This window comes from Podarcis raffonei, chromosome 2 (genome assembly GCF_027172205.1).
Source record: "Podarcis raffonei isolate rPodRaf1 chromosome 2, rPodRaf1.pri, whole genome shotgun sequence".
Classification (NCBI taxonomy): Eukaryota; Metazoa; Chordata; class Lepidosauria; order Squamata; family Lacertidae; genus Podarcis; species Podarcis raffonei.
The window spans coordinates 112,682,383-112,707,027 of NC_070603.1; the positions used below are offsets into that span (position 1 = coordinate 112,682,383).

Below are 24,645 nucleotides of genomic sequence, written 5' to 3' on the forward strand. Positions count from 1 at the left end.
CAGACTGTTACTAATTCCCTCTAAAGAAGTTGGACTTAATATCCTGAGCCCTTTCCACACCACACATACCCACCCCCCAAAAAAGTTCTTTCCCCAGACCTTTGAGGAAGGAAAGTATGGGTGGGGAGAGGATTCAGTTCCTTTCTCCTGACCCCCCACACTGTTTTTTAAACTTCCCCACCCACCCCTGGTTTTAAAGGACTTGGCACCTCCTGCTGGCCTGTCAAGTTTGCACCAAATGGCAACCTCATCTCATTTCCCCACGCAGACAAAGGAGCAGATTTTCTCCCCAGAGAACAAAGCACGGAAGAAGGTAAAGAGATCATTATTTGAGTCAGCATCACGGAAGAGTATTACTTCTGCTTCATAGTTCACAAGCACACGGATTCTCTTTGGCCAAAACCCAAAGGTAAGGTGTTGTGTGCTGGCCGAGGGTGATGGTCCCAGAGATATTCCAGGAGAAGTGGAAGCATAATATGCACCAGGAGAAATCCTCCCAATAGCCCAGATCCCAATCCCATCATTCAAATTGACAATATTGTGACCCCTTAAAGACTCCTTGACAACCCCCACAGCCCAGAAGTTCTCGTCCCCCACGTCCACTATCCAGGAATGGATCCCTGAGGTGATTCTCTCAACTCCCATAACATAGGAACAACAATTAATGTTCTTATTTGAGAATACGGGGTCAACGAATGATTGGTTCAATGGGGTCAACAAATGATTGCTTGTTGAGAATCCGAAGGCAAACAATGGTGGCTTCATATATATGTCTCGGGTTGGTGCTTGGCCATACGCTTCTAGGACTAGTTTAGGAATGGCCATGTCTTCACCTAAAAGAGAAAGGAAACGATTAGGGAGGAAGCGCCCAAAACCTGCATCCAAGTTTTGTGCAGCTCTGAGTGAGGAGGAGGTTTGAAAAGCCAGTGTACTAATGGGGTGGGGGGTGGGAAATCGCTCCCCCATGCAGGTCAGTTCAGAAACTCAGGGAGCGCCCCTTGAGGGCAAGGATGCTAGCTCAGAAGTAGGCTTGCTTGCAAAGGTCCCTGGTTCAAATCCTGTAGGGTGAGTTCCCTGGGTAAAACCCTGGAGAGCTGTTGCCAGTCATTCTTGGCAATATGAAGCTAGATGGGCAGTTGGCTTGGCTCTGCAAAAAAGCTGGTTCCTGTGCTCCTGTGCTGAGCCCTTCTCCCAATCTCACATGTAAAACCCAAAACAAAGAACCCTACCCAACCTGGAAATGTACTTTCTTTTCTGGAGGTCCAGACAGCTGAAGTAACGCTGCCCAATCTGGAACCATATGTTTTACTTGAGGTCCAGGGAGCACAACGCTTAAGGAACAAAACCGATATGAGGAAGAAGTTGAGACTCACACTTAGCTCCTAGGTAATGCTTTAGATTAGGAGTGCTTGGAAGTGTGTTCACGCCAATATTTAAAATGTAGTCATCGTATAGGACCGTTTGAGCTCTTCCATGTTGCTGTAATGTGCTTGGGGCTCGTGCGTTGAGGAGCACATTTCCCACGACTGGATGCCCTGAGATAAGGGAGCCGGGTGCACTGGGTTGCCATAGCAACACCAGCAGGTCGAGTGTGCGACTTGTGGAGTCATTCACTCTCCCATTGGTCCAGGAAATATGCCCACATGTAGAGACAGGAATAGTAGCCTCTGGGGCATTGCTTTCATCCTGTCTGTCTTGTCTGTGCCCTGTCCCGTTTGCTGTCAAGGGTCTGACTCTGTGAGACTCAGGGGAAGAGGCTGTGGGTTTTGCACAGAAGCATTAGCTAGCACAGTGATCAGTGTCAATGGATCTGCTCACACGTATCTTTACTTCAAAGACGATGAAGGACTGGTCTTGTGTCTGGAGACATTAAACACTTGGTTACTTTGAACTGCTTGTGAGGAGTTTCCCCCTTAACAAACTCTGGAAGATGCTGTTCAGATGGGAGAAGGAAATCTCTGATGACTCCGTTTGCTGTGCTCATAACACACACCAGTTGAGGTTTGGTGAACTCCCAGCTGACTTTAGTAAGCCAGAGCATTCCAGCATTCCCATTACATTTTATGAAAACATTGGGACGGGGGGAGTGTTTCAGAAAAATCAATGCCAAATAATGAAGATTACTCAGAATTTTAAATAGAGAAATAGATAAAAAGAACGCTCAAATGTCAAGCTTCAGTTACTCTTGCTTGCTTCCCAGTCCTCCAGTTCTGAGATAGTTAGAAGACAAAACCAGAGTTTTGAAGTAGAGCAGAGTTTAGGGATGTGGCAGGCTGTAAAAAGCAGCAAGACATAAAGATAATCAGAGCACGAGGGTTGATTCCTGCTTTGAATGCAAGGCTGTGGCAGTGGGAGAAACAAGACTCTCTTGGGGTGCCCGTGCTGTGAACCCCTCCATCGTAGGCTCAGATTCTATATATGTGGGAATAAACCATATATCCTAAAGACACCACAGTCTCTGCTGTCTCTCATGTCCCAAAAGGAAATACGAACCCAGGGGAGGAAGCTTGGGACCCCAGCAATCTTGTGCTGCTGGGAGATTGAAGTGCAAAACCCTCCCATATCTCATCTGCAAAAATTGTTTAAAGATCTGCCAAACCTGGAAATGTACCTTTCTTTCCTTGAGGTCCAGAGAGCACAACGTCTGAGGAAAAAAGTGAAATGAGGAAAAAGTCAATATTCGTACTTGGCTCCAAGGGCATTGCTTCAGAGTTAGAATGTTTGCAAGAGTGTTCAGGCGTAAATCTAAAATTTAGCCAGAGTACTCCGTCTTCCTCCCTCTTCCAGCATTAGCATTAAGTGTTATGAAAGCATGTTCAGGGTGGGGGGCACAGAGATGAGTTGCCTCCCCCCAGCTCTGAGAGAGTTAGAAGACAAAATCAGAGTTCTGGAGTAGAGTTTAGGGATGTGACAGGCTGTAAAAGGCAGCAAAACAGAAAGAGAATCAGAGCATGATGGTTGATTCCTGTTTTGGATCCAAGGCTGGGGCTATGGGAGAAACAAGACTCTCTTGGGGTGTCTGGGAACCCCTCCATCGTAGGCTCAGATTCTATATATGTGGGAATAAACCATATATCCTAAAGACACCACAGTATCTGCTGTGCCTCATTTGCCAATAGGAAACCCGAACCCTGGGGAAGCAGCCTAGGACCCCTGAAATATTCACCGTTTGGAAATTGGCATGACATGCAACTCTATCTATCTATCTATCAACTATCTATCTATCTATCTATCATCTATCTATCTATCTATCTATCTATCTATCTATCTATCATCTATCTATCTATCATCTATCATATCTATCTATCATCTATCTATCTATCTATCTATCTATCTATCTATCTATCATCTATCTATCTATCTATCTATCTATCTATCTATCTATCATCTACTATCTCTATCATCTATCTATTTATTTATCTATCTATTGATCTAATCTGTCCCACATCTAAAACATCATACAATGACCCTTGTTACCTTTGAATTTCTTGGTCTCCTTCTCCAAAAAAGGATGTATTTTGGAGAAATAATCTATTTGCTGTTTTAATCCACGAGGAAATGCTATTGCATTGATGGTTTTATTCTTATTTTCATTACATCTAGGAAGAAGAAAGTGAGGTTCATTGTGCTCATCAGGTCATTTCAAGTCTTTCTTAATTCAGTCGTCAGAATGAAGGAGAAAAGTGGGAACAGCAGGAAGATACCAAGGGCTCGTCCATGACAGGTTTGTCTTTCATTCCCCCCATTTTCCCCACGAAAGTCCCCTCTGTTTACCACTGACTCAGAACAAAGGTCAGTCGGGTTTTCTGTGGATTTACAGCTGAATAGAAGCAAACATTTATCAGGTTTTCTGCTGATTTATGTTTCTCCCTATACAGTGATAAGCAGCAGGTTTCCCCAGGAAAAGCGGAGGGACAAAAGAAAAGCCTCTCGGACCCGAGCCTAGAAATCACAGGAAAAGCGGACTTGTGGATGAGCCCTGTGATAGCAACTAATGGTATTGTCTGCCCTGTGACCATTACAAAGACCTATTACAAACTAGAAAATGATGTATAAGGGGGTGGATAGTATAAAGTGTAAATTTACATACACATTTTTTCATTTAAAAATTACATATAAATGATCAATCCGTAATCTATTTTACCTCTTTTTTTAAAATAAACTTTACTGTGAAGATGCCAAAATATTTTCAAACTATCTGTCTGAAATTTTGACGCACACGTTGCATACCGTACCATGTTTAAAATTACAGCCAGGTCAGAAGTGCCTGATTAACTTGTGACAAAGTTGTGATTTGTCGTTGCTTCTTCCTGATCAGAACAGGGTATAAATTGGCACAACTTGGTGGAGGATCCAGGTGAATCTGCAGCACAGCCTTACTGAATATTTTCTTCAACAAATTATGTTTGCACACAAGTAACTAATAAGAGCCTCTCTTTACCCTGGCCTTTGTCATCTAGGAGATGTATTTTAGCACCCACCCTGTTTTCTTGGATTGTAATTTGTTTTAACTATTTTTAATATTGTATTTTAATTCACAAGCTGCCCTGGAACCTGACAGTGGAGGGCAAGTAAGAAATCTAATAATCCACCACCAACAACTCTGCTATGATATGAAGTATACTGTAGATGAAGAAATACGCTTCAGGTTACAGACACTGCTAACCCAGAAATAGTACCTCGGGTTAAGACAAGAGGAGTTAAAAGTCCATTGTTGTTTACTGCAAAGCAATAGGTTATAGTCAAATCTTTTCGCAAAAGTGCAACCCCGCCCAAGGGTCAGGGCGATGGTATTTATAACATTTCAAACAAAGGATTTCAATTTTCACCAATCATGTACATCATTACCTCATTTCATGTTTAATACACATGCGCAATAAGCATTGCTGACTAAACTTTGATTCTCACTGTGCTCTGTTACATTGTGTTAGTATGCATGTTGGGAACCTGTGTTACATGCAGCCATTTCCACCGTGTATCAACTTGCGTTCTAACTTATGAGCTGTATCTTTGTGATTCACGTATTAGCTGCCCTTCTGTCCCAGTGGGGGACGGCATCTTGCAAAATCCTCAGTTTCTTAAAGCAACAGGTTAACATAACTTCTCTATTAGAAGCACATTGAAGGATTTATAGGGGTTCACATTATCACATTCATTATGGCCCTTTGGGCCACTACCACACCCTGAGCAGCTTGGACATTAAGCGATTAATGGCACACACATATGCAGTAAGTGGAATTGCTTTTATTTATTTACAAGGTTTCTTACACACCTTTCGACATCAAGTCCTAGAGTGAGTGACAACAATTAAACAATTATAAAAAGACGTAGAACAACTACTTGAGGCACATAAAACAACCCACCTCTTTAGATAATTAAGGGGGCATTTAAATGCCCCCATATCAAGTCTCTATTTGTGTATCATGTATTTGCAGACAATTCCTTTTTAATCATGCTTCTATTTTGTGTGTTTCTTTTCCAAATAAAATACAGCTATGGGGTTGCGATCCAAAGCACGCTGCCAATCTGGATCAGGGCCTCATGCCAGTTCCGCATTGAAAAGCCTCCCCTCTTCAGCTACTTCCCCCTGAAGCTGTGTCTGAATGTCAGTTTTCATGTGTTTTGTTTCCCACAACAGAGCGCTATTTGGAGGGGAAAGCCTGCAGGGCCCATTCAGACTTGACAGCAATGATACTGCATGATAGAGTCAGACTGTTACTAATTCCCTCTAAAGAAGTTGGACTTAATATCCTGAGCCCTTTCCACACCACACATACCCACCCCCCAAAAAAGTTCTTTCCCCAGACCTTTGAGGAAGGAAAGTATGGGTGGGGAGAGGATTCAGTTCCTTTCTCCTGACCCCCCACACTGTTTTTTAAACTTCCCCACCCACCCCTGGTTTTAAAGGACTTGGCACCTCCTGCTGGCCTGTCAAGTTTGCACCAAATGGCAACCTCATCTCATTTCCCCACGCAGACAAAGGAGCAGATTTTCTCCCCAGAGAACAAAGCACGGAAGAAGGTAAAGAGATCATTATTTGAGTCAGCATCACGGAAGAGTATTACTTCTGCTTCATAGTTCACAAGCACACGGATTCTCTTTGGCCAAAACCCAAAGGTAAGGTGTTGTGTGCTGGCCGAGGGTGATGGTCCCAGAGATATTCCAGGAGAAGTGGAAGCATAATATGCACCAGGAGAAATCCTCCCAATAGCCCAGATCCCAATCCCATCATTCAAATTGACAATATTGTGACCCCTTAAAGACTCCTTGACAACCCCCACAGCCCAGAAGTTCTCGTCCCCCACGTCCACTATCCAGGAATGGATCCCTGAGGTGATTCTCTCAACTCCCATAACATAGGAACAACAATTAATGTTCTTATTTGAGAATACGGGGTCAACGAATGATTGGTTCAATGGGGTCAACGAATGATTGCTTGTTGAGAATCCGAAGGCAAACAATGGTGACTTCATATATATGTCTCGGGTTGGTGCTTGGCCATACGCTTCTAGGACTAGTTTAGGAATGGCCATGTCTTCACCTAAAAGAGAAAGGAAACGATTAGGGAGGAAGCGCCCAAAACCTGCATCCAAGTTTTGTGCAGCTCTGAGTGAGGAGGAGGTTTGAAAAGCCAGTGTACTAATGGGGTGGGGGGTGGGAAATCGCTCCCCCATGCAGGTCAGTTCAGAAACTCAGGGAGCGCCCCTTGAGGGCAAGGATGCTAGCTCAGAAGTAGGCTTGCTTGCAAAGGTCCCTGGTTCAAATCCTGTAGGGTGAGTTCCCTGGGTAAAACCCTGGAGAGCTGTTGCCAGTCATTCTTGGCAATATGAAGCTAGATGGGCAGTTGGCTTGGCTCTGCAAAAAAGCTGGTTCCTGTGCTCCTGTGCTGAGCCCTTCTCCCAATCTCACATGTAAAACCCAAAACAAAGAACCCTACCCAACCTGGAAATGTACTTTCTTTTCTGGAGGTCCAGACAGCTGAAGTAACGCTGCCCAATCTGGAACCATATGTTTTACTTGAGGTCCAGGGAGCACAACGCTTAAGGAACAAAACCGATATGAGGAAGAAGTTGAGACTCACACTTAGCTCCTAGGTAATGCTTTAGATTAGGAGTGCTTGGAAGTGTGTTCACGCCAATATTTAAAATGTAGTCATCGTATAGGACCGTTTGAGCTCTTCCATGTTGCTGTAATGTGCTTGGGGCTCGTGCGTTGAGGAGCACATTTCCCACGACTGGATGCCCTGAGATAAGGGAGCCGGGTGCACTGGGTTGCCATAGCAACACCAGCAGGTCGAGTGTGCGACTTGTGGAGTCATTCACTCTCCCATTGGTCCAGGAAATATGCCCACATGTAGAGACAGGAATAGTAGCCTCTGGGGCATTGCTTTCATCCTGTCTGTCTTGTCTGTGCCCTGTCCCGTTTGCTGTCAAGGGTCTGACTCTGTGAGACTCAGGGGAAGAGGCTGTGGGTTTTGCACAGAAGCATTAGCTAGCACAGTGATCAGTGTCAATGGATCTGCTCACACGTATCTTTACTTCAAAGACGATGAAGGACTGGTCTTGTGTCTGGAGACATTAAACACTTGGTTACTTTGAACTGCTTGTGAGGAGTTTCCCCCTTAACAAACTCTGGAAGATGCTGTTCAGATGGGAGAAGGAAATCTCTGATGACTCCGTTTGCTGTGCTCATAACACACACCAGTTGAGGTTTGGTGAACTCCCAGCTGACTTTAGTAAGCCAGAGCATTCCAGCATTCCCATTACATTTTATGAAAACATTGGGACGGGGGGAGTGTTTCAGAAAAATCAATGCCAAATAATGAAGATTACTCAGAATTTTAAATAGAGAAATAGATAAAAAGAACGCTCAAATGTCAAGCTTCAGTTACTCTTGCTTGCTTCCCAGTCCTCCAGTTCTGAGATAGTTAGAAGACAAAACCAGAGTTTTGAAGTAGAGCAGAGTTTAGGGATGTGGCAGGCTGTAAAAAGCAGCAAGACATAAAGATAATCAGAGCACGAGGGTTGATTCCTGCTTTGAATGCAAGGCTGTGGCAGTGGGAGAAACAAGACTCTCTTGGGGTGCCCGTGCTGTGAACCCCTCCATCGTAGGCTCAGATTCTATATATGTGGGAATAAACCATATATCCTAAAGACACCACAGTCTCTGCTGTCTCTCATGTCCCAAAAGGAAATACGAACCCAGGGGAGGAAGCTTGGGACCCCAGCAATCTTGTGCTGCTGGGAGATTGAAGTGCAAAACCCTCCCATATCTCATCTGCAAAAATTGTTTAAAGATCTGCCAAACCTGGAAATGTACCTTTCTTTCCTTGAGGTCCAGAGAGCACAACGTCTGAGGAAAAAAGTGAAATGAGGAAAAAGTCAATATTCGTACTTGGCTCCAAGGGCATTGCTTCAGAGTTAGAATGTTTGCAAGAGTGTTCAGGCGTAAATCTAAAATTTAGCCAGAGTACTCCGTCTTCCTCCCTCTTCCAGCATTAGCATTAAGTGTTATGAAAGCATGTTCAGGGTGGGGGGCACAGAGATGAGTTGCCTCCCCCCAGCTCTGAGAGAGTTAGAAGACAAAATCAGAGTTCTGGAGTAGAGTTTAGGGATGTGACAGGCTGTAAAAGGCAGCAAAACAGAAAGAGAATCAGAGCATGATGGTTGATTCCTGTTTTGGATCCAAGGCTGGGGCTATGGGAGAAACAAGACTCTCTTGGGGTGTCTGGGAACCCCTCCATCGTAGGCTCAGATTCTATATATGTGGGAATAAACCATATATCCTAAAGACACCACAGTATCTGCTGTGCCTCATTTGCCAATAGGAAACCCGAACCCTGGGGAAGCAGCCTAGGACCCCTGAAATATTCACCGTTTGGAAATTGGCATGACATGCAACTCTATCTATCTATCTATCTATCAACTATCTATCTATCTATCTATCATCTATCTATCTATCTATCTATCTATCTATCTATCATCTATCTATCTATCTATCTATCATCTATCATATCTATCTATCATCTATCTATCTATCTATCTATCTATCATCTATCTATCTATCTATCTATCTATCTATCTATCTATCATCTACTATCTCTATCATCTATCTATTTATTTATCTATCTATTGATCTAATCTGTCCCACATCTAAAACATCATACAATGACCCTTGTTACCTTTGAATTTCTTGGTCTCCTTCTCCAAAAAAGGATGTATTTTGGAGAAATAATCTATTTGCTGTTTTAATCCACGAGGAAATGCTATTGCATTGATGGTTTTATTCTTATTTTCATTACATCTAGGAAGAAGAAAGTGAGGTTCATTGTGCTCATCAGGTCATTTCAAGTCTTTCTTAATTCAGTCGTCAGAATGAAGGAGAAAAGTGGGAACAGCAGGAAGATACCAAGGGCTCGTCCATGACAGGTTTGTCTTTCATTCCCCCCATTTTCCCCACGAAAGTCCCCTCTGTTTACCACTGACTCAGAACAAAGGTCAGTCGGGTTTTCTGTGGATTTACAGCTGAATAGAAGCAAACATTTATCAGGTTTTCTGCTGATTTATGTTTCTCCCTATACAGTGATAAGCAGCAGGTTTCCCCAGGAAAAGCGGAGGGACAAAAGAAAAGCCTCTCGGACCCGAGCCTAGAAATCACAGGAAAAGCGGACTTGTGGATGAGCCCTGTGATAGCAACTAATGGTATTGTCTGCCCTGTGACCATTACAAAGACCTATTACAAACTAGAAAATGATGTATAAGGGGGTGGATAGTATAAAGTGTAAATTTACATACACATTTTTTCATTTAAAAATTACATATAAATGATCAATCCGTAATCTATTTTACCTCTTTTTTTAAAATAAACTTTACTGTGAAGATGCCAAAATATTTTCAAACTATCTGTCTGAAATTTTGACGCACACGTTGCATACCGTACCATGTTTAAAATTACAGCCAGGTCAGAAGTGCCTGATTAACTTGTGACAAAGTTGTGATTTGTCGTTGCTTCTTCCTGATCAGAACAGGGTATAAATTGGCACAACTTGGTGGAGGATCCAGGTGAATCTGCAGCACAGCCTTACTGAATATTTTCTTCAACAAATTATGTTTGCACACAAGTAACTAATAAGAGCCTCTCTTTACCCTGGCCTTTGTCATCTAGGAGATGTATTTTAGCACCCACCCTGTTTTCTTGGATTGTAATTTGTTTTAACTATTTTTAATATTGTATTTTAATTCACAAGCTGCCCTGGAACCTGACAGTGGAGGGCAAGTAAGAAATCTAATAATCCACCACCAACAACTCTGCTATGATATGAAGTATACTGTAGATGAAGAAATACGCTTCAGGTTACAGACACTGCTAACCCAGAAATAGTACCTCGGGTTAAGAACTTTACTTCAGGATGAGAACAGAAATTGTGCTCCAGTGGCGCGGCAGCAGCAGGAGGCCCCATTAGCTAAAGTGGTGCTTCAGGTTAAGAACAGTTTCAGCTTAAGAACGGACCTCCGGAACAAATTAAGTACTTAACCTGAGGTACCACTGTACATTCTCCCCCCAAAATCCTATCCATTTTGTATGTTCTTCTATGCATCCCCCACTGTGCTTTTTGTACATTTCCCTGCATGAGATACACAGTTTTGGGTGGATTTCTTAAGCCAAAACAAAATTTGTAAAAGTGTGCAATCCGATAGGTAACTGTTTTTTGATCTGCTTATTTTTCTGTAAACAGTGAATTAGATTGGTTCACATGAAAGTATAGACCAAATAAAATTATCCCTTACCTCCAAGGACGGAAATTAATATTATTCATATTCATATCAAAGCCACATACCTTTCTAGGATGCTTCTCATATTCTAGATGGAAGAGACAGAATGAGAGAAATTCAGTCCCTTGCACCAGTTGCCTCCAGCAGTTTATTATTACCAAATACTGAAGTGCTCATGCCTACTGTAAATACTTCTATAGACCAATGAACAGCCCTTCCCCAGAGGACAACCTGGACGGTTTTGTTCCACCATTGCTCACCTGCAAGAATTCAGTCACTGGCTGCTTCTGTTTCTCCTCCAGCTGCCTCATTAGGTTGTCAAGGGAGGCCATTTCCTCACAGAGTTTGGCAATATATTGATTCCTACAGTTTTTAATCTCATCGTCCAGTTCCTTTAACTGAGCCAGCAGGAGGTGCTCTTGTTCTTCCAGAAACTGGTGCAATTGCTTGAAATCGGCCATGATTTCCTGCCTCTCCATGTCTGTCTGCTTCTGCAAGGAGAGAGTCATGGCCAGAAAAAGACGTTTAGAGGTCCCCTTAATTCCATGTGCACAAGCTGACTGGCAGGGCAGTTGATGTTTACTTCAACACTCACAATGGTATAGAACATCAATCACAGCTGAGGGCGGCAGGCAGGCTAGCTTTGCAGGACACGACCTCTTTGCTTGCCTCTGTCCTCAGTATTTTCCTGCTGCTCACCTACCGATCTATTCCCTGCCTTGGCCACCTCATTCTGCCTAATAGTAGGGCCATGAGGAAGTGATGAGAAGGAGGAAGATTGGCTTTGGGGGGGTTCACTTCATTCTTAAAGGATTAATGCTGGCATGGCTGGACATTTTTGGACTCAAGGACTACATTCGCCCCTAGACAACCCTACCAATTTTAGCCTGTCCTGCTGAATGTTGTCTAAACTTGCAGGCAGCTGCTCTTCAAGGTCTGAAGCAGAGACCTTTCTCAACTCTACCACCCAATATCCATTTAATTGAGAATGCCAATGATCAAACCTGCGACACTGTGCAAGCGAAGAATTAAGGCCTCACTCTGTCAAGTAAGGGACACGGGTGGCGCTGTGGGTAAAAGCCTTAGCGCCTAGGGCTTGCCGATTGAAAGGTCGGCGGTTCGAATCCCCGCTGCGGGGTGCGCTCCCGCTGCTCGGTCCCAGCGCCTGCCAACCTAGCAGTTCGAAAGCACCCCCGGGTGCAAGTAGATAAATAGGGACCGCTTACTGGCGGGAAGGTAAACGCTGTTTCCGTGTGCTGCGCTGGCTCACCAGATGCAGCTTTGTCACGCTGGCCACGTGACCCGGAAGTGTCTCCGGACAGCACTGGCCCCCGGCCTCTTGAGTGAGATGGGCGCACAACCCCAGAGTCTGTCAAGACTGGCCCGTATGGGCAGGGGTACCTTTACCTTTACCTTTTACTGTCAAGTATAACCATCCTGGAGAGGCAAGAAGATTTGCACCTACCAGCAGATTCTGGCTTTCGGTCTCCCCATTCAGTTTAGAAGACAGAATTTCTCCTTTCTGTTTGTTCAGGAACTCCAAATGACGCAGGATTTTACCCTGGGGTGGGTGAAAAGGAATTTGGGTTAGTTTTGGCAGCAGAGATATAAACTGTAACAGGCATGTCTGTTCAAGAAACCAAGAACATGAAAGTTGAAAAGGGTCCATGTACAGCTTCTAGGAAACTTCCGTTCTCAATGTGGAATTAGATTAGTGTTCACATATGCATATTTATATAGTTAATAAATCATTTTCTTATTAAATATGGGGGGAATCAAGGGGACTCAAAATTATACCAAGTTTGCACAAAACAGAGTATCTGTATGGGATTCAGATCCTGAGCCAAGTCAGTCACCCTCTCACATTTTCTGCAACAAACCATGCTCTTTTCCAAAGTTAAATTGGGGTACGAACCAGAGGTTGTGGCTGGTGCATCGCCCTATTCAGACCTCGTTCTTTGTCCTTTTTCTTTTAAGAAAAACAGCTTGCAGTATTCACCATGAAGTTATCACAGGAAGTGCCACAATTTCCACATTTAGGGTGGAAAGGTGCCGGTTCCCCCGAGTACCCCCAGAGGAAACCACACTGGCCCTAATAACATCCTTTACCCCTCATAACTTCAGAGCATTTGCTCCTCCTTTTCCCCCTTGCAGTATTTTGCAGGTAGAACTTCCTGGGCCTCTGCTAATAGGAAGCTTTGATATGGTTCTGCAGCAGAATTGTGAGCCGCATGGCTACATTGCTAATACCTGATACCTATGCTCTGGGGTTTTTGGACATATCTAGAAAGAGGGGAAGTGGCCTTACACTGAGTTATTTGTACCTCTGGTCCAACTAGCTCAGTACTGGCTGTACTGACTGGATTTCAGGTCCAGTATATTCCCAGCACAACATAGAAATGCTAAGGATTTCTGCATGCAAGATTGGGCTACTGTGAACCTCACTTACTTACTTACTTACTTACTTACTTACTTACTTTATTTGCTGACCTATACTTCAAGATCTCAGGGCAGTTCACAGAACAAAATACAAATATAATACCACAAAATATATAATCAAAATAAAAACAACTCCATACCCACCAAAAAAGAACCACGCTTTAAAAGGGCATAGGATGTCAATCAAATCAACCAAAGGCCTGGTTAAAAATAACGTTTTTGCCTGGCAGCTAAAGGTGTATAATGAAGGCACCAGGCGGACTTCCCTGGGAAGAGCATTCCACAGATGGGGAGCCACTGCAGAGAAGGCCCTGTTCTCGTGTTGCCACCCTCCTGACCTCTCAAGGAGGGGGCACACGAAGGAGGGCCTCAGAAGATGATCTCAGGGTCCGGGTAGGTTCATATGGGAAGAGGCGGTCCTTGAGGTATTGCGGTCCTGAGCCATTTAAGGCTTTATAGGTCAAAACCAGCACTTTGAATTGGGCTTGGTAACTAATTTGTAGCCAGTGGAGTCAGACTAGGATTGGTGTAATATGCTCAAGCTGTCTTGCTCCAGTGAGCAACCTGGCCACTGAATTCTGCACCACCTGAAGTTTCCAAACCGTCTTCAGAGGCAGCCCTACATATAGCGCATTGCAGTCATCTAACCTTAAGGTTACCAAAGCATAGACAACAGTAGTTAGGCTATTCATGTCCAGATAGGGGCGTAGCTGGGCCACCAGCCAAAGCTCCTGACAACCTTTCCACCGGGCAGTCCTCCTAGACCATTGTGTGTGGGGGGGAACTATCCTGAGTAAAAAATGGTGGGCATAACATCTGTTTCCCAACATAAATTCTGAGACTAGAGAAAAAGAGAAACTGCTGGGACCTGGGGAACGTCAAATGCTTCCACAAGGCTGGCTCATACAGAGTCAGGACTCTGGTCTGTTTTCTATACCAACAGAAAGTTGCTTTGGGGCAAAGGCTGTGCCCAGCCCTACATAATAATGCAAAGGAATCAGGTTAGCCATATTGATTTGTATGCTGTTGGTGGATTATTGTCACTGTCTTGTTGGGCTGTGTATGTGATAAAGGGGAGCCACCCCACTCACACACGAAAACAAAGATCACCACAGCCAGTCACAAACAAACAACCACACCCTAGGCCAACCCCAACCTCTCTCACCACCAAAGAAACACAAATGAACAGCATGAGCAACGCTGACACCAAACCCTACATACATTAAGCAAAATAAAAACATCGCCACCCGACCCCACCCCCACCCATCATCCCCCTCCACCCCCCATGTCTCAATAAATGAAACTGATTTGTAAAAATGTTACATGGAAAAAATACGAGAGACATCACACACATACTTCTGTAAAACAAGAAAAACTGTTGAGCTATGGCCCTCAGATCAGCCTTCCAGCCTTCTCCTGCCCCGGTAGTTCTCTGGGCTCCTGGGGCAGGAAAAGGTGGGAGATGGTTGAAATGAGCATTTTTCAAGTTCCCTTGGAGCTTCTTGTGAATGTTCCTACTTCTGAATGCTCAGTACAAGATAGGAGCTGCAGGCCTCACTATCTGGCTTCTCCCCAGGCTGGAACATTCGCCAAGAGTCAGAGTCAGACCTCTGGTTTATTTCTATACAGACTGCTTTCCAGGATTTGGGACAAAGGCTGTCTTTTTTTGCCTGGCCAGAATGTGTCCCTGAACTCCACTAATGCTTCCCGCTTACTTAGATCACTGCAAAAAGGTGAAATTTTCAAGTGTTGCTGTGTCCACTTTTGCCTCAGGCCCCAATAACCAGCAGCGTTTGGGACACAAACACTCACCCACATGCCCCGCCCGAATTTCGCAAAGAGAAAAATGCAGCCCTCAGGCTGAAATATTTTCCCCATCCTTAGGATAACTGAGCATCCCTTGGAAGCCTGGTCCCCAATCCTACAGCTCCATACCTGATACTCCTCAAAGGCCTCCTCCTTTGGGATCACTTTGTGCTTCCTGTGCTCCTTGGATTTGTCGCACACCACACAGATGGGGGCTTGGTCGTCTTCGCAGAAGAGTTTCAGGGGCTCCTGGTGTCTCTTGCAAACCCTTCCCAGCACTTCCACCCCTTTGGCCGCCTGAAGGCTGAATTTCTTGGCTATTTCCACAATGCTCGCCAGTTGCCGGTTGGGCCTGAAATTCCTTTGCTGATGAGGTTCCCTGCACTGAGGGCAAGAAGCTTCTTGGTCCGAGTTTCCCCAAGTCTTGGTGATGCAGCTTTGGCAGAAATTGTGACCGCAGTCTATGATCACTGGATCTGTGAAATACTCCAGGCAGATGCAGCATGTCGTTTCCTCGCAGAGGTTCTGGACTGGACCCTCGTCTGCCATTTCGTCTGCCTGAAATGAGAACAAAAGCTTTAGTTTCCTTTCTCCAGTTTCAAGTTACAGGGCGGGCCTTTCCCTCCCTCTGGGTGACTCATAGTTTTTGAAAAGAAACAGCATAAGCCGGGGGGAAACCGTTACAGTGTGCAGCTTCACATCTGTACCATGAATTCAAAGTGCATGGTGTCTGCCAAAGAATCCTGGCAATGGCCGTTCACCCCAAAAAGCTGCACTTCCCAGCACCCTTAACTAACTACAGTCCCCTGGAAAATTTGAGGGAGAGCCGTGTGGCCATCATGAGGCTAATAAAAGCAGGAAAACTGACAGGAAAGAAAAAGGAAGTAAAGACTGAGAAAAACAATTGTTTACTCGAGAAGGAATTAGTGAGGGAAGAATTGGTTTCCTGTCTCCCACCCCCAGTTCTCATACAGTTTCATAATAATAATAATAATAATAATAATAATAATAATAATAATAATATCTTTATTGTCATTACCCCCTCTCGGGGACAACGAAATTACTTGACTGCTGCATAAAAACACTAATTAAAACAATACAGTATAGTACAGCAAGGAAGATTAGATGACTTTCAAAGTCCAGGCTTCCCATTCAGGGCCGAGATCGCTCTGGAGAAGAAGCTGTTCTTAAGACGGCTCGTTCATGCAAACACTATTGCTCCAGTCCCAAATGTTAACAGGATTTGGGGACAACAAACTATGACTTTTGAATTACCACAGTCGGGACACTGTAGCTGATATGATTAGGCTTTTAGATCAAAATAAAATTAAAGTAAATAAGCCCAAAGAAAGAAAAGCAAAACCACATGAGTGTTTACTTAAGTTTATGATTTCATGTGTTTTTATTGTTTGTGTCTATACTGAACTCCCCATCCTGATCCAGGGCTGTAACCACTATACCACACTGTCTATATCTGAAGGAGCATCCAATCCAAGCTGGGTTTAAGGATAAAGGGCCCTGAGAAGGGAGAGCAGTTGGCACCCTGGCACTGCCCGTGTTCACAGTTAGCATCCAGTCAGCATACTGAGAGGGAAGACACCTGATGCAGTAAGATGGACTGTATTTCTGTTTCAATTGTACTGCTTATTTTAAAATTTGCTGTCTCCACGTATAAATTAGCACAAAGAATAGCAGAATTGTAGAGATGGAAGGGATCCCAAGCATCATCTAGTCGCCGGACTCTCAGCTAATGCATCTATGACTTTCATGTACGTTTTCATTTAAATTTCTGACCTTTTGTTTTTGGTGATCCGGAGATGGTGGGTCTGCTCTGTCCAAATGCCCTCACTTGTTTACTTATTTACATTTCCTGCTTCTCTTTGTTCCTTAATTCCTCCACATACTGTGACTTCTCTACAAACAATAACATTCCTCATTTCACCTTTCCCCCTTTCGGGGGTTAGATTGACTAATTTTGTAGCAACATGGCAGATCTCCAACATATATACACACATATTTTGTAATAAGCTTGCATAGGCATAGAGGATCACACATGTAATGGAAATAGAATCTTTTCTTTTCCATTTTAAACCTCTGTATTATATACCCCGATACAGAATATACATTGTGGTGGTGCTCTTCTTCGCGGAGCTCTGGCCCAATGGTGGCCAGTGGCTTGAATTTAATTAATTTTATAATGAATGATTTTAGAGTGTTGTTTGTGCTGTACTTTTGTACTGTTTTATTGTTGTTAGCCGCCCTGAGCCCGGCTTCGGCTGGGGAGGGCAGGATATAAATAAAATTATTATTATTATTATTATTATTATTATTATTATTATTATTATTACTATTATTCTAAGAGGCTGGATCTGCCACCTGAGGCAACTGCCTCACCTCGCCTCACGGGTGTGCCGGCCCTGCTGTCCAACCAGCATATAACCATCTGCATGTGTTATCGGTTTCAGCTGATATCTGGCTAATCCTCCCGCCTCCAGTTTGGGGAAATTGCTAGTTGTGAGCTGTGGCACCCTCCACCGCACCTCAGTGTTCTATATTACTGTATTTTTCGACCTATAGGACGCACTTTTTCCCCTCCAAAAATGAAGGGGAAATGTGTGTGTGTCCTATGGGGCGAATGCAGGCTTTCGCTGAAGCCTGGAGAGCGAGAGGGGTCGGTGCGCACCAACCCCTCTCGCTCTCGAGGCTTCAGGAAGCTATCCGCAAGCCTTGCGAGCCCAGCAGGAGTTCTCGCCGGGCTTGCAAGGCTTGCGGGCGGCAGCCTGCAGCCCGAAGCACGGGGCACGCTCCGGAGCGCACCCCGGGCTACGGGCAGATATTGGGCAGCCCCACAAGCTCGGGGGACAGCGGGGAGGCGGAGCAAGCTTCTCCCCACCGCCAGCCCCACAAGCTCGGGGGACAACGGGGCAAGCCGCTGCCCCACGGAGGCTAGGGAGGCTGTCCCTGAAGGCAGAAGAGGGAGACGGAGCGCTCCATCTCCCTCTTCTAGCTTGGGGATGGCTGCGGGGGGGAAATAAATTTGTTTCCCTCGATTTCCCCCCCAAAAAACTAGGTGCGCCCTATGGGCCGGTGCGCCCTATGGGGCGAAAAATACGGTATCTTACCCCCTAACACCCCCTTTTATGCAGTTTAGTTTCCTTCCTCACCCAGCCACCCACCCTCCTCCATACCCCTCCGACCCACCCACAACATCACCTAAGTGAAAAGTCACCTGGGGCTGTTTCATGCAACTGCTCTATAGCTCTGTAAGGGGGAAAACATCATTCGTTGGTATTTTCTTCATCAGCTTTTGTGGGGAGCACTGTTCCCATTATGTTTTTACCACAATGCCACCTGCTTTTATATGGGCTCAAATTCTATATACCCTTCTCTGAGTGCATAAGCTCCACGAAGCCTTTCGTAGGAAAAATATTTAGAGAGAAAAACACGGGATAGTGTTCAGCTGGCTCCACCAAGTTGCCTATGCTACATCCTTGAAATCCTGCCTCTCCAACCTGTTTTATAGGGATTTGGTGCCACCCACATTAGATTTTGCTTCTTCCTGTCACATTCAGTTGTGTCTCGTTGATCTGGAAGATCTTCTTGCAACAGAATGGGACATTGCTGAGAGAGTGAAGACATATCCTTTGCCAGCATTAAAAAGGTGACTGGTCTTTGTTCATAATTTAGAGACACACAGACACTCTCTAGCTGAACCTTCCACAATTGCACTGGGGGCCGGAGTGACTGACAGTTGTATCTTTGCTGAACCAAGGAAATGGCCCCGGAATATTTTTCACCCTGTTTGGGGAGGTTTAGGGGTGGAGGGAGTGAAGAGGAACCACTTGCATCAAAAATGGAATGATTCCTTTATTCTCCAATGATAAACATTCACTGTTTTATTCATGTTCAGGTGTTCATGGTGTTTCCTTTCACTATGATGTCTTCATTAATACAAAACTGCAAAAACAAACACACACAAAAAACACCAAACAGAAGCATTGCTGAATATTGAATTTCTCCTTCTATGGAAATAACTGCAGACTTTTTCATATATAGAACTCTGGAAACTCCGCTGAGTATTAATGAAGGACAGGAACAATGAAACTGAAACCTTCTTTCCGTGAACCTCGTTCCCCAAAACAACAGGAGGCCATGATCCAGATTTGCCCCAAGAAAGACAACTTGCATGGGGGCAGGAGGAGAGAGAAAGAAGAAATTGGTGGCCTTAGGGTGGCTTTTTACAATGTTTTGCCACATACACCATAATATTATGTGGCACAGGACACTCTCAGGCCCAAATCAGACGTGGCATCAGTGACACAGCATGTCAGAATCCGTCTGTTACAAACTCCCTGTAAAGTGGGGAGTTTCCCCCTTTCCCCATCACACATACAACCTTCCCTACCAAAGGCACTTTTGCCAGATGTTTCCCCCCAATATAAGAAACCTACACTGGAGGGTAAACAGCTGGGAGTTTTTTTCGGGGGCCCTTTCACCTGTCTCCCAATACTTTTGTCCTGTACAAAAAAGCATGAATTCAACTTGTTGGGACAATATATTATTTAGTCCAAATTTCTTCTTTCGCCTCTTACTATACAATTCATAAGTTGGCTTGTTAACTATTAATGTCCTTAAGTCATTAATTTCCTCTTTCAATTTTTTCCCCTTACTATTTTTAAGTTGTTTTTTTTAATGTGATGAGTACGCTATAATTCAACCTCTAATAAAAGCTTTATACGCTTCCCATTCATATATCCTAGCAGTCAACGTGTCAGTATTTATATCAAATAATTGTTCAGTCTCGGTATTCATTTGTTTTACAAACTGGTCATCAGTGGTACCTTAGCTTAAGGCGGGGATCCGTTCCGGAGCCCCCGTCTTAAGCCAAAAATGACGCACGCCAAAGCGCTGCGCATGTGTGAAGCGCCAAACCTGGAAGTAACCTGTTCCGGTACTTCCAGGTTTGGCGCCGATGTTCGGTGGAACAGACTCCCGCCGGGGCGGACGCCGGACAAGGTACGACTCTAATGAGATGTTAAAATACCAGTTTCTTGGTATCTTAGCTGTATTATAATACTTCCAATCCAAGCTAATTGCACTGTGATCAGATACACAACATCAATCAATCAATCAATCAATCAGTCAATAAACTTTATTACAGTCACAGACCAGCATAAGAAAAACATATGAATAAAATACAGCGGTACCTTGGCTTACATCAGAGATCCGTTCCGGAGCCCACCGCCGTAACCTGAAAATGACGCAGGCCAAAGTGTTGTGTCTGTGCATGCGCATGCATGATTTAGTGCTTCTGTGCATGCACGAGCAGCAAACCCGGAAGTAACCCAGTCTGGTACTTCTGGGTTTGCCGCTGATGTTCCGCGGAACGGACTCAAGCCAGGGCTGACGCAGACCGAGGTATGACTGTAGAAGTTAGGATTTACACAGGTAATTGTTAAAGCAAATAAAAATAAGAAAACAAGCATAGGATAAACATGTGAATAGAATACAAGGTTAAACACAGATAATGGATGGATAAGAAGTGATAATGAAAACTGTTAAGAACTAGAAGACAGCTAAAACAGCTATAAGGTGGAGCTTAAGGGAATACAGGTCTTGCAGCATACATCAATATCACAATCTTGAATTTGATGGACGCTGATATTAAGAAAAAATCCAACCTAAAAGAGGGTCAACCAAATTCAACTCTTGCATGTACTTTTTGAGAGTTTCTCTAACTAATGAAACTTTTTTTCATGGAGGCTTGCTTCTATCCAGGTTAGGATCAATTATTTCATTGAAATCACCTCCTATGATAAGTTTATTGTAAGTACTTTGACTTAGATGACCAAAACATTGATAAAATATATCTGGAGAATCTACATCTGGCCCATATATATTAATCAACATTATTACCATTTCGGCAATTTTCACACACAAAACTGAATACCATCCATTTTCATCAGTAATAACTTGTCATATATCCACTCTCAATCCTTTTCGTATCAAGATAGCAAGGCCTCTAGCACTGGAAATATAATTTGCAGTATATTCCTTTCCTACCCAATTCTTCATTAACACTTTTTTGCCTTGATTGAACAAATGTGTCTCTTGTAAATAACCAATGTAAGTATTTAAAGATTTTAAGTATTGCAGAGTTACTGTTTTTTGGACTCTCTCAGCCCTTTTACATTCAAACTAATGACAGAATCCAGCCGTCATGAGATGGTGCAAGGAACGCGAAAAAAGGACACTGAGAGTCAGCTATATTTTCATAGATGGTAGGAGCAACTCTTTTGTCTGCCCTTCTCCAATTTATTCCCCTTAGTTCTGCCTGGCCGCATGGCCGTTTGGCAAAGTCTCACGTTACCTCACCCGGTCATGGCCTTTGCTACGCCCATCACCATATAAGGTCAATACATTCCAATACGTTGTAAGGCACAGGGTGTGAGTCAGGGGTAGTCAGCTTGAGGTCAGAGGGCACCCTGCAGTATTACAAGCCTCTGCCATGGCTCTATAACTCCCACAAACTAACTAACTTCATATTATATTATTAACTTCCTTTTGGCCCCTCTTATCTTGGTTGTAAATCCACTATTCATTGTTACAAGGTTTCTTGTATATGCATGTACAGTGGTACCTCGGGTTACATACGCTTCAGGTTACATACGCTTCAGGTTACACACTCTGCTAACCCAGAAATAGTGCTTCAGGTTAAGAAATTTGCTTCAGGATAAGAACAGAAATCGTGCTCCGGCGGCGCGGCAGCAGCAGGAGGCCCCATTACCTAAAGTGGTGCTTCAGGTTAAGAACAGTTTCAGGTTAAGAACGGACCTCCGGAACGAATTAAGTACTTAACCTGAGGTACCAATGTATATAAAACCTGCCATTCATATACCTCAAATACTTCTTTCTTATCAGCTTGATTCTGACTTGTTAATATTTTTAATCAAAAAGCGGTGGTGACTTTTGCTGCTTCACTAGTCGATAAACAGGTGGTATAAAACATTCTTTTGTTGTTGATTTTCAGGGCTGACTTATTACACTCCATTCTATTGGCCGAACGCCCAGACTGGCAAAACAATGTCTTCAACAGTGTATCCTCTTATTAATCAGTTAATGGAGTTATCCAAAGCTTCAGTTCCAGGGTGTCAACCGATTTTAGTGAGGAATGCCCCTGCAAAGTCTGGATGGTTGAGATTGTGAGTTTCACCAGAATACTGAATACAAGACTTTGCCAGAAACTGAATGTAGTATTCTATATTCTTTGCCCTACAAAGGGCTTTGCTTTAACAAATTTTGAGTGCGCTTGAATCACATCCTTGGAGAAGTCCAGAAAGAGAAATATCTTCACCAGGGCTTCTATGGATTTTTGGCGGAATTTGTCTTTCTTATCTTGAAGTCAGGAGAACGAAACATCTAAGGAAAAACAGTGATATGAGGAAGACTTCAATACTCATACTTTCAAGGTAATGCTTTAGATTCAGAGTGCTTGGAAGTGTGTTCACGCCAGAATCTAAAATTTAGCCATCGTATACGATCATTTGCCCTCTTCTGGGTTGGTGTAATGTGAACAATGGGTGAAATTGCACAGTGCTTGGGCTCGTGCCTTGAGGAGCACATTTCCCACGACTGGATGTTCTGAGATAAGGGTACCAGGTGCCCTGGGTTTCTCATAGCAACACTAGAAAGGTCGAGTGTGTGACTTGTGGAGTCATTCAGCCTCCCATTGGCTCAGGAAATGTGCCCACATGTAGCGGCAGGAATAGTAGCCTCTGGGGCATTGCTTTCATCCTGTCTGTCTTGTCTGTGCCCTGTCCCGTTTGCTGTCAGGGTCTGACTCTGTAGGACTCAGGGAAAGAGGCCGTGGGTTTTATACAGAAGCATTAGCTAGCATGGTGATCAGTGTCAATGGATCTGCTTGTACGTATCTTTACTTTAAAGACCAGAAGAACTGTGTCTTGTGTCTGGAGACATTAAACACTTGATTACTTTGAACTGTGTGTGAGGAGTTTCCCCCTTAACTGGGAATCTGGAAGATGCTGTTCAGTTGGGAGAAGGAAATCTCTGATGATTCCGCTTACTGTGCTCATAACACACACCAGTTGAGGTGTGGTAAACTCCCAACTGACTTCAGCAAGCCACAGGATTCCAGCATTATCGTTACATTTTATGAAAACATTGAGGGGGGCGGGGTTCAGAGAAATCAATGCCAAGTAATGAAGATTACTCAGAATTCTACATAGAAAAAAAGAACCCTCAAATGTTAAGCTTCAACTACTCTTGCTTGCTTCCCAGTCCTCCAGCTCTGAAATAGTTAGAAGACAAAGCCACAGTTCTGAAGTAGAGTTTAGGGATGTGACAGGGCTGCAAAAGGCAGCAAGGCGGAAAGAGAATCGGAGCACGAGAGTTGATTCCTGTTTTGAATCCAAGGCTGGGGCTATGGGAGAAACAAGACTCTCTTGGGGTGTCCATGCTGTGAACCCCTCCATCGTAGACTCAGATTGTATATATGTGTAAATAAACCATATATCCCAAAGACACCACAGTCTCTGCTGTATCTCATTTCCCCAAAGGAAATACGAAACCTGGGAAAACCGCTTGGGAGCCCTGGAATTTTGTGCTGCTTGGAGATTGAGTTGGGGTACAGTCCTGTCTTCCTTTTTTTGAGGTCCAGAAAGCACAGCACCTAAGGCGGGAAAAAGTCAAATGAGGAAAAAGTCAACACTCATACTTGATTCCAAGGGCAATGCTTTAGATTTAGAATGTTTGCAAGTATGTTCATGCCAAAATCTAAAATTTAGCCATAGTACTCCATCTTTTTTGAGAGTCTTTTCTTTTCTTGAGAGTCCCATGGACTGCAAGAAGATCAAACCTCTCCATTCTGAAGGAAATCAGCCCTGAGTGCTCACTGGAAGGACAGAACGTGAAGCTGAGGCTCCAATACTTTGGCCACCTCATGAGAAGACTCCCTGGAAAAGACCCTGATGTTGGGAAAGATGGAGGGCACAAGGAGAAGGGGATGACAGAGGACGAGATGGTTGGACAGTGTTCTCGAAGCTACCAGCATGAGTTTGACCAAACTGCGGGAGGCAGTGGAAGACAGGAGGGCCTGGCGTGCTCTGGTCCATGGGGTCATGAAGAGTGGGACACGACTAAACGACTAAACAACAACAACAACTCCATCTTTTGCCCTCTTCTAGCGTTGGTATAAAGTGTTATGAAAACATGTTTTGGGTGGCACTCAGAGAAGAGTTGCAATCAATGCCAAAGACCGCAAGGTCACTCAGAATTTTAAACTGAGCCTCACATAGAACCCTCAAATGTCAAGATATCACGTATCTAACAGGAAATTCTACATGTGAAAATTTAAATTTCCATACACTGCTCTTTCCTTCCGGCATTCTATTCCTTGCCCCCAATCACATTAGAATCTCATGTAGGATCTTCATGTGATTTAGAGCTCCCTTCTGCCATCAGCGCCAATAACGGGGTACACTAGAGGGGGCAAAGCTAGTGCACATATCTCTGCTCTCCCTCGTGTGGTTCTAAGTGTGTAGGAGAAGTGAACAGCACAAGAGAGCCATAGTCTTCCCTCCACATTTGGCTTTGATGAGTCTGAACCAGC

General features: G+C 44.1%; 1 protein-coding gene and 2 long non-coding RNA genes across 4 annotated transcripts; all 3 read right to left on the reverse strand.

Annotated features, from left to right (window-relative positions):
- Positions 1-36: 36 nt before the first annotated feature.
- Positions 37-4,631, reverse strand: LOC128409179 (uncharacterized). Its single transcript, XR_008329185.1, has 3 exons — positions 3,478-4,631; positions 2,612-2,644; positions 37-833 (listed from the first exon to the last, which is right to left on the reverse strand). It is a non-coding gene; the product is annotated as an uncharacterized LOC128409179 (long non-coding RNA).
- Positions 4,632-5,744: 1,113 nt separating this feature from the next.
- Positions 5,745-15,847, reverse strand: LOC128409041 (zinc finger protein RFP-like). Of its 2 annotated transcripts, XM_053379225.1 has the most exons (7): positions 15,147-15,844; positions 12,238-12,333; positions 11,033-11,263; positions 10,838-10,860; positions 9,182-9,303; positions 8,308-8,352; positions 5,745-6,541 (listed from the first exon to the last, which is right to left on the reverse strand). In XM_053379225.1, the coding sequence occupies exons 1-7, from the start codon at positions 15,564-15,566 to the stop codon at positions 5,961-5,963; spliced, it is 1,518 nt and encodes a 505-aa protein (XP_053235200.1). In that variant the 5' UTR covers positions 15,567-15,844; the 3' UTR covers positions 5,745-5,960. The 2 variants fall into 2 exon arrangements, with proteins under 2 accessions (XP_053235200.1, XP_053235201.1); XM_053379226.1 differs by lacking the exon at positions 12,238-12,333 and having other exon boundaries at positions 15,147-15,847.
- Positions 15,848-20,150: 4,303 nt separating this feature from the next.
- Positions 20,151-24,194, reverse strand: LOC128409190 (uncharacterized). The gene is made up of 2 exons (XR_008329197.1): positions 23,606-24,194; positions 20,151-22,436 (listed from the first exon to the last, which is right to left on the reverse strand). It is a non-coding gene; the product is annotated as an uncharacterized LOC128409190 (long non-coding RNA).
- Positions 24,195-24,645: the final 451 nt, after the last annotated feature.

Bases quoted from the DNA above. Each gene is read 5' to 3' on its own strand.
- LOC128409041 (XM_053379225.1), bottom strand. From the start codon at position 15,566: ATGGCAGACGAGGGTCCAGTCCAGAACCTCTGCGAGGAAACGACATGC. The intron at 11,264-12,237 runs GTAGGTGCAAAT...CTCTCCTTGCAG, and splicing joins CCGAAAGCCAGAATCTGCTG to AAGCAGACAGACATGGAGAG. The intron at 6,542-8,307 runs GTTTGGCAGATC...TTTCTCTTTTAG, and splicing joins AAAGAAAGGTACATTTCCAG to GTGAAGACATGGCCATTCCT.